At 39.4% G+C, this 10,291-nt stretch overlaps 1 protein-coding gene across 1 annotated transcript in view; it reads right to left on the reverse strand.

Moving 5' to 3' along the window:
• Nucleotides 1-6,758: 6,758 nt before the first annotated feature.
• LOC103512705 (TBC1 domain family member 16) overlaps nt 6,759-10,291 on the reverse strand; it is a 20,487-nt gene continuing 16,954 nt past the window's right edge. Inside the window, 6 exon segments of the mRNA XM_026826103.1 lie at nt 6,759-7,001; nt 7,728-7,783; nt 8,576-8,579; nt 8,973-9,078; nt 9,528-9,634; nt 9,712-9,805. Of these exon segments, the coding sequence (XP_026681904.1) occupies nt 6,837-7,001; nt 7,728-7,783; nt 8,576-8,579; nt 8,973-9,078; nt 9,528-9,634; nt 9,712-9,805 (532 nt within the window). The 3' untranslated portion in view covers nt 6,759-6,836.

Raw genomic sequence — 10,291 nt, forward strand, 5'->3', positions numbered from 1 at the left:
ATACCTATTTGTAAGTAACTTGGCCTACAAAGCTTTCCTTGGCCAGCCTAGTTAGCTTAGTTGGTAGGGCGTCTGCCTTGTAAGCGCTAGGCCGCGGGTTCGATTCCCGCCCGGGGCGGCTTTGTTCCTCGTAGTTTAACTGACTAATACCTATTTGTAAGTAACTTGGCCTACAAAGCTTTCCTTGGCCAGCCTAGTTAGCTTAGTTGGTAGCGCGTCTGCCTTGTAAGCGCTAGGCCGCGGGTTCGATTCCCGCCCGGGGCGGATTTTATCCTGATGGGATAATGTTCGTTCTCGGAACGGCTGGCTTTCTCCTATCCTGTCTTCCTTCTCGCTTCGATTTCGGGACGATAAGACCTTAGCAGTTACAGTTCCCTCTGTCAAACCTCTTAAAAAAAAGCTTTCGTTGTTTAAGTGTATTCAAGTAACCACTACGGAGATCGTAGCTGGGTTTTTAAAAAACAACACAAAATTTTATTTCACCAAAAATTATAATTATTATTGTAAATGCTTTCGTTGTTTAAGTGTATTCATAGTTCATTCTTGATTTGGCTACCCAGTTATATTAATTTCAAATGCCTAGTAACTACCTCGTTATTTTACCCAAGCTCAAATACCAGTTTTTATTAATGTACTTTCAATGTTGGCACACTCTAATAAAAAATATTAATAATAAATTAATGTACTTCTTTTAATTTAAAATTTTTTTTGAGATATAGCCATTGTATAAAAATGAGTTTCTCCCAAGTTAATATCTAGATTCGTATAAGCTAAGTCCAACTTTTAGGGCTGTTTGCCCGTATATCTAAGCCTTAGAGTGGGCTTGTTGTATACTTATTAAGTTCGAACTTTCTAGAAGTTTAATACTCGCATTGTCTCGATTTTTTTCTCAACCGTGGATACTGTACAACATTATAGGGGGACGATAATTACAATAAAATTGCAAAACACGGCCCTTATTTACAATAATTTGTAATCAGGAGTCTATGGAATGATACTGTAACAGAAGAGAAAGAAGATTTTTTTCATGAAATTATTATTATTAAAAAGAAATTGAGGAGCTGGGTGCAAAAAGGGAAATATGGATTTTTTGCCCTTTTTGCGTAAAACGGTTTTTTGTATATTATGAATTTATGCTTGGACTACTGTGGGGCCAAAGAGATTTTTTCGGCCTATATCAAAGATTTTTCGTGAGCCTAGTTAGCTTGGAGGGTAGCCCGCCTGTCTTGTAAGCGCTAGGCCGCGGGTTCGATTCCCGCTCGGGGCGGACGTTATCCTAAGCAGATAAGGTTCGTTCTCGGAACAGCTGGCTTTCTCCTATCCTGTCCTCGTTTTCTCCTCGATCTCGGAACGATAAGACCTGGGCAGTTACAGTTTCATCTATCAAACCTCTTTAAAAATTAAAAAAAAATCACTCTAAGGTTTGTTCGTGTTTTCTTAACCTCTTTACTCTTTAGACCCTTGGATGTTACACGGTATATGCTTATAGATTAACGACTGACTGTTGACTGTACATATTGTATAGCGAATATGGATGTTTTCTGTGGAACTGCTAGGCTTTTTTCAATGTTTAACATCCAAGGGGTTAATGTTGTGCTAAGTTCTAAATCTTATACATACTTTGATTATTGTACAGAAATATATGCATTAACATAGAATGGGAATTCTTTTCCAAATCCAATGAAGGTAGTTCACACACTGGTCGTATTATTGTTTCTTTACAGAGGAGTTTTTTTCTCAAATAATCAGGCTTAGGACTGCTCATATAGGCAGGATTTCTGCTCCTCGGCTAGCGCACTTGCATACTGGCGCTACCTAGCGGACGAAAATAGCAACTGCGTTAAGTCTGACGTCACACATCTTCATTAGAACGGAAATCCAACTCCAAGTTGTCCAATGACACCATTCATTATTGGATGATTTCATTCAGTTAGACTTTAATTCCACTACCTACCTCGGTGGTGTAGTGGTCAAGGCGCTCGCCTGGTAAACAGGAGGGCGTGGGTTCAATCCCAGCCGAGGGATGGAATTTTATCCTCAATATAATTTGAGAATTTGACCACAATAATAGTAGTAGCCTACTGCTGGAGTAAAGGGACTTTTCAGTCCTATGCGAGCAGTATAAAAAATAAGCACTATTATAACTTTAAGCCCATGTTTTTATGTCTAAAATAATTTCACATTTACTTACGTGGTAGAGGTCTATTAGAAAAAAAAATTCTCAAGAAACAATCGACCCTTGTGCAGACTACCTGAATCATCGAGACATGTATCGAAATTATTAAGTTGTTTGATAGGGGTTGTTCATGAAAATATTCAAAACATCCTGTCTGGGAGACAATAAAATTAAGTCTCCTAGACAGGATGAGTTATATCCTGAAATGCCGTAGGTATAAGGTCTGTTTTTCATTCCGACGTGGGTGCGATGCGAACCCGACGCGTGTTTTTCATTCCACTTCCCCTACTTTAGCGTCAATGCTGCGTCTTAAATCCCTGATGCGAGTCTCGAGTAGCTTCAGGTTCCGCCATATTGTATTGAGGGAAATGGAAAAAAATGTTTTGTAATTTCTCCACTAGATGTCGTCATGTTTGTTGAATTTCCACATTTTACCCCCACTCCTGACGCAGAGTGAACGTGTCTAAAATAATTTCACATTTACTTACGTGGTAGAGGTCTATTAGGGAAAAAATCTCAAGAAACAATCGACCCTTGTGCAGACTACCTACATTCCTGAATCATCGAGACATGTATCGAAATTATTATGTTGTTTGATAGGGGTTGTTCATGAAAATATTCAAAACATCCTGTCTGGGAGACAATTAAGTCTCCTAGACAGGATGAGTTATATCCTGAAATGCCGTAGGTATAGGGAGTTAGTTACTATTCAGTCAATGAGGCAAATACTCAAATCCTAAAATCTATAGATTTGTTTAGGGAGTCGGGAATTGACTCTGAAAAACAGACCTATAGGGAGTTAGTTACTATTCAGTCAATGAGGCAAATACTCAAATCCTAAAATCTATAGATTTGTTTAGGGAGTCGGGAATTGACTCATGAACTGAGTAGTACCTACACTATTATAAATTTATAAACTATAAAGAGTAGTTCTTTTTCACAACTCACTCACTCTTTATACAACTCCTTTTGAAACCGGTGTTGTGTTTTTACTTGACATTTTTGACAAAGAAATAAATTTATCGTGTCTATTCTATTATTATTTATTGGAAAATTCAATTTAAACTTCTTTTTTATTTATCTTTGAGGCCCCTAGTCTCGAAAGTAAATTCACACTTTTGACTTCGCATTTTGAAAATATTTTGACGTTTTGAAAATTACTTCACGATTATTAGAATGGTTACACAATGATTTTCCAAGGTTTTTTTTCCTGTACCTATGTATGACATAATAATTTTTGTGAAGTGCAAAATGTAAGAAGTTTGTTTCTGGAACAGGGGCCTAGTCGGGTGATCAAAATATATAATAATACGAGACACTGACTCCATTAATGTGGTAATATGAATCCAAAGATTGTGGGTTCGAATCTCGTCTTGGGCTTAACATTTTTGACAGACATTTTCCATACCGAAAGAAATAGTATCCTATCGAGTTAAGCTGCTAAACACCTTTGTTATTGCATAAATATTAATGGACATAAGTTAACATGTCCACTTACTTCATGGTATCTACATGTGGGTTGGCATCTCCAGCATAGAACGGATTGCCCCTGTCTGTTCTAATCACATCCTTCTCCACCACACTTTCCACACACCGCAGAAATTCTTCCTTCTTCTCGTCCACCAAACCTGGAATAATGAGAGTATATCATGAAAATTATTCTTTGAATAATGCCGTTCACATTTTTAGGGACATTAGAGCCTGCCTAGTCAGCTTGGTTGGTAGCGCGTCTGCCTTGTAAGCGCTAGGATGCGGGTTCGATTCCCGCCCGGGGTGGATTTCATCCCGAAGGGACAAGGTTCGTTCTCGGAACGGCTAGCTTTCTCCTATCTTGTCTTCCTTCTTCCTTCGCTTCAGGGACAATAAGACCATAGCAGTTACAGTTCCCTCTGTCAAACTTTTTTTTTGTTAAGCCCCACCCCCTAAATTTTATTGTGCATTTTTCAGAGAAATAAATAAAATAGAACATTGAAGAGAAGTTGGTAGCATTAGTGCAAGTTCAAACTGGTCTGTATGACACCAGTCATGCAGATTACATGAAAACCAGATACACCCTGGTGTCTGGCTGATAGAAGAGATATTTTCTCTATTTTGTCATCACTAGTCAGCTCCCATGGCGTAGTGGTCACTGCGCTCGCCTTGCACACGGGAGACCCGGGTTCGATTCCCGGCGGGGTCAAGAAATTTGCTTTTTTTTTTTAAGCCCCACCCCCTAAATTTTATTGTGCATTTTTCAGAGAAATAAATAAAATAGAACATTGAAGAGAAGTTAGTGCAAGGTGCAAGCATTAGTGCAAGTTCAAACTGGTCTGTATGACAAGAGTCATGCAGATTACATGAAAACCAGATACACCCTGGTGTATGGCTGATAGAAGAGATATTTTCTCTATTTTGTCATCACTATTCAGCGAACTCCTCCATTAAGTCTCCAAGACAGGATGAATTATATCCTGAAATGCCGTAGGTATAGGGAGTTAGTTACTATTCAGTCAATGAGGCAAAGACTCAAATCCTAAAATCTATAGATTTGTTTAGGGAGTCGGGAATTGACTCATGAACTGAGTAGTACTTACACTATTGTAAATTTATAAACTATAAAGAGTAGTTCTTTTTCACAACTCACTCACTCTTTATACAACTCCTTTTGAAACCGGTGTTGTGTTTTTACTTGACTTTTTTGACAAAGAAATAAATTTATTGTGTCTGTTCTATTATTATGTATTGGAAAATTCAATTTAAACTTCTTTTTATTTATCTTTGAGGCCCCTAGTCTCGAACGTAAATTCACACTTTTGACTTCGCATTTTGAAAATATTTTGACGTTTTGAAAATTACTTCTCGATTATTAGAATGGTTACACAATGATTTTCCAAGGTTTTTTTTTCCTGTACCTTCTATGTATGACATAATAATTTTTGTGAAGTGCAAAATGTAAGAAGTTTGTTTCTGGAACAGGGGCCTAGTCGAGTGATCAAAATATATAATAATACGAGACACTGACTCCATTAATGTGGTAATGTGAATCCAAAGATTGTGGGTTCGAATCTCGTCTTGGGCTTAACATTTTTGACAGACATTTTCCATACCGAAATAGTATGGATATGGATTTTGGTCCGGAGGTTTTTTTTTTTTTTTTTTTTTTTTTTTTGTGGTTCTAGAATTATTTATTTGATTACCTATATTTGATCACTCGAAATTTTTTTCTTGTTTGAAATCTTTCTTGTAATATTGAAATGAATTATACATTTAATTTTACTATTAAAATAGAAATATATTTATATTATTTTCCTACGTCAACTTGGTTGTGATTTCATTTATTCTTTTTCTTTGGTAGTTATTATTGGTTCGTTCAACTTTAGTACTCGGACAAACCGTACAAGAGTGAAAATAAAACAATCAAGAATATATTTCCTTTAATTTATTATTATTGTATGGCAAAATACATGTAAATGCAGTTTCTTTGTGTTATTATATCACAACTTTGGTGCTCACTGCAGCATTGTAGGATTTTCCCAATATCTCAATAATCCTAACATCCAATGTTTACCTAGTACCTACCATGCTGGCACCAGTTGCTATGCGCATTTATATGTCATAGCTACTCATTTTCCTCACGAGGCTGAGTGGGCCCCGCAACATCCAGTCACGGAATCAATCATTTGCATGATACACATTTCTTGACCCCGCCGGGAATCGAACCCGGGTCTCCCGCGTGCAAGGCGCGTGCAGTGACCACTACGCCATGGGAGCTGACACGTATGGAAAAATGAAACTCAAGTAAATTGGGAAATGGGAAAATAAAACTCAAGTAAATTTTGGCAAAAATAAAGCATTTCCTTTTTCTTTATATTTTAATTTTTAAATCGAATAAAATTTGGCAACGATAAAATAAATAAAATCTATCGAATGATGAGTAAAGTAGAATTCAAATTTGTGACGTGCTGATAAATAATTGGTAACAAAACAAAATGACTGAAATCGAATGGTGCCTCGCTAGTCATGATCATGGAAAAGCATCAATGCACCAGTTCTCCATGGATCATGGAGAACTAGAGCATTGATGTTAAGCAACGTTGCACGTGGTTGATATCCGGATGGGTGACCGTTCGGGACGTGTTGCTGGCTTTTCCCGTCCCCAGACAGCTCAGACTGGGTGAGGTTAATGTGAGGAAACTGGTAGCTAGAAACGATAACGATAGCAGTTTGACGTTAAACCTTTTTTTAAAGAGGTTTGACAGAGGGAACTGTAACTGCTATGGTCTTATCGTCCCGAAAGAGAGAAGGAAGACAGGATAGGAGAAAAAAAAGCCAGCCGTTCCGAGAACGAACATTATCCCATCAGGATAAAATCCGCCCCGGGCGGAAATCGAACCCGCGCATACAAGGCAGACGCACTACCAACTAAGCTAACTAACTCAACCTTTGCTGTTTCTTTAGCAAGGAAATGTCAGGCTGGTATACTCCTTGTTTAACGTCCTCCAGTTAGTATTCCCTCTTAACGTCGGCCTAGTTAATCGAAGGTGGCGTGCCAGACCGCGGGTTCGATTCCCGCCCGGGGCGGATTTTATCCAGAAGGGATAAGGTTCGTTCTCGGAATTTCGGGACGATGAGACCCTAGCAGTTACAGTTCCCTCTATCAAATCTTAACAAAATGTGTAGTTTACTCTGTATTTCGATAAGAACAATCACAGGAGCTATCATTCTGGCATACTACAGTAGGTACTGGAGAACTGTCCCATATACCGGGTCCGCATTGTTGACACAGTCTGACCAATGTACAGGGTATGACGGACAGCTGTCGGAAGTTGTGCACTAGACCCCGTGCCTGGAAAGAGAAAATAACACTTTAAGTGTCCAAAGAAAACAATACTTTCTCATTACTAGTATAGCTTCGCTATAACTGTAATAATAGAAAGAAAAAGTACCTAGTATCGTTTCGGATTACCTATGTGGCGTGAGTCATGAATAACTAACGGGAGCTTTCTAGGTGTTAAACTACGAGTAGTAGTTCGTTCCCGCCTAGATAGCTTGGTTGGTAGTGCGCCTGCCTTGTAAGCGCAAGGTCGTGGGTTCGATTTCCGCCCGGGGTGGATTTTATCCTAAACAGATAAGGTTCTCGGAACGGCTGGCTTTCTCCTATCCTGTATTCCTTCGCTCTTCGCGTTAGGGACGATAAGACCTTAGCAGTTACAGTTCCCTCTATCGAACCTCTTCAGGAAAAGAAGAAAAAAGTCACCTGAACAGTTGTCAATATCAAAAAAGTCACCTGAACAGTTGTCAATATCAAAAAAGTCACCTGAACAGTTGTCAATATCTCCCAAGCTAGGGCTCTTTGACAGAGGGAACTGTAACTGTTAAGGTCTTATCGTCCCGAAAGTGAAGAGAGAAGGAAGGCAAGATAGGAGAGAAAGCCAGCCGTTCCAAGAACGAACCTTATCCTAAGTTCGGACCCAAGACTTAGCGCTTATAAGACAGGCGCTCTGCCTTCCAAGCTATAACAAGGCTGTCCGGAGGTTCCTTGAGGCAGCCGTTCCGAGAACCAACATCTTACCTTCCTGAGAATGAGTTTAGCGTCCATATAATTGGCCAGAGAGCTAAAGTGCAGGACTTGCGTCAATTTAAAATCGCTACAAAAAGGAGCTGACACAAATGAGGAGCTGACCAGTGTTATTATAGGGTTAGGTTGAACTCAAAAAGGAGCTTCACAAGTTGAGCAGTGACCAGTGTTATTATAGGGGTTTTTTTTTCAACAAAATACTCGCATTTATTTACAATTCAAAATCGAACAGCCATTACATAATACATAGTAGATAGAATGAAAGAAATAGACACTGAAAAGGAATAATTATGTAGGTTAAGCACAAAGAGGAGCTTTCTTTTTCATTGCCGTGGCTTCTGAATAATTACCCAATCTTTAATAAGAGGACCAAAATCCGCCATGAGTGACTGCTCGTCACATGAGTTGAAGAACAGTTCCCTCTATCGAACCTCTTCAGGAGAAGAAGAAAAAAGTCACCTGAACAGTTCTGTTGTCAATATCAAAAAAGTCACCTGAACAGTTGTCAATATCAAAAAAAGTCACCTGAACAGTTGTCAATATCAAAAAAGTCACCTGAACAGTTGTCAATATAAAAAAAGTCACCTGAACAGTTTGTTGTCAATATCTCCCAAGCTAGGGCTCTTCGATAGAGGGAACTGTAACTGCTAAGGTCTTATCGTCCCGAAAGTGAAGAGAGAAGGAAGGCAAGATAGGAGAGAAAGCCAGCCGTTCCGAGAACGAACCTTATCCTAAGTTCGGACCCAAGACTTAGCGCTTATAAGACAGGCGCTCTGCCTTCCAGGCTAACAAGGCTGTCCGGAGGTTTCTTGAGGCAGCCGTTCCGAGAACCAACATCTTACCTTCCTGAGAATGAGTTTAGCGTCCATATAATTGGCCAGAGAGCTAAAGTGCAGGGCACACCTCAACAAAAGAAGAAGGTATACTTACGGGCCTCTTTCAGGAGGGGAACATCTTGTGAGGTAAGCGCACCTAATGTGGACACCCAATTGAGAAGGAGGAACAAATAACCGTGGACACTGTACAACATTATAGGGGAACGATAATAATTACAATTGAAAAACACGGCCCTTATTTACAATAATTTGTAATCAGGAGTCTATGGGATGATACTGTAACAGAAGAGAAAGAAGATTTTTTTCATCAAATTATTATTATTAAAAAGAAATTGAGGAGCTGGGTGCAAAAAGGGAAATATGGATTTTTTGCCCTTTTTGCGTAAAACGGTTTTTTAGATACAATGGCCAGACATACAAACAGATGGAAGTATTCAGTAGCGTAGCTTGACCAGCAGGACTCCCAGATGCTGAGGGCCGCCTCCGTTTGGAATTCACGCTTGAAACACCTGAGGGAGAGTAGAAAGACTAAATACCTACCATTGAAGATGCCGTAACTGGCGAAACGTCGCGTCGCGCGTCGTTTGGTAAAAAAAATAAATCCTTCTTCTTCGCCATTTCCCGTGCACTGACGGGGTCGGCGTTTTTCGTCAGCCTCTCAATCAGGCCTCACTAGGGTGATTTCTTTGGGCTGACATTTGGTTTGGCTACAAATTTTACGAGTGGATGCCCTTCGCACTCAACCTTTGCTATATATATATGCTATATGCTACTGTTTTAAACACATTTATTGCCATATTTTTTACCTATTTTAAGCAAGGGGAATTCAGGCTGGTACATGGTACATATACTCCCTGTTTAACGTCCCCCAGCCAGTCACTTGTTAATATTGATCCTAGGTCAGACGGTCTGAGGGTGCGTGACAGGCATTAGTTCATTAACTTAATGAATGACTTACAGCAGTATCCACCTATGACAGAACAGTAACTCCATTGCGTCCACATGCTTGGTGAGATGTTCATAGAACTTGGGCTCCATGATTCTGATCAACTCTCTGAAGTAATTCTGAAATGGAGTTTGGTAAATGAAAATGGAGTTTAAGAAAGCAAATAAATAATCAATATAGAGCGTATTTATTTTACTCTAGTCATTGACGATCGTTCCAACAATCCAAATGGAATGATGGCGCGACGTTGTTGCTGCTGCGCGTCGTCAATTGGGAAACCGTACGCGATTCTTTTGGAGTGATGAGACTCGAATGACTCAATGGATTAAAAAGCTTATACTGCTCAAAGAATAGGACTAAAGACCTAAAGAGTCCCTTTAACCCAACAGTAAACTCTAGGTACTAATATTATTAAGGTTAAATTCTCAAACAGTATGTTGAGGATAAAATCACATACCGCGAACCGTGGTTGGGATTGAGACCACGCCTGATTTTTTCTCTTTTTTTTTAATTAGTGTTTCACCGGCGGCGGCGCGGAGTTTTTATTTCGTAGCAATTAAACAACTGCTACATTAGACTCCCGTGGTAAATTTCAGAACTGGAGGTTTATGGTTCGAATCCCCCATAAGGTGAAACAGCAGTGATAATAAGCAGGGTAGACTAATAAGCAGGGTGGGGACGTATCTCAAGATAGGTACTAGAGTTGGAGACTTAAGTACCTGGTAGGTAATTTTGGTATAAATTTGTTTTTTTTTTTATAGGAAAAGCCCCTCCCC

The sequence above is a fragment of the Diaphorina citri genome, unplaced genomic scaffold, assembly GCF_000475195.1.
Source record: "Diaphorina citri unplaced genomic scaffold, Diaci psyllid genome assembly version 1.1 scaffold875, whole genome shotgun sequence".
NCBI classification, from domain to species: domain Eukaryota; kingdom Metazoa; phylum Arthropoda; class Insecta; order Hemiptera; family Psyllidae; genus Diaphorina; species Diaphorina citri.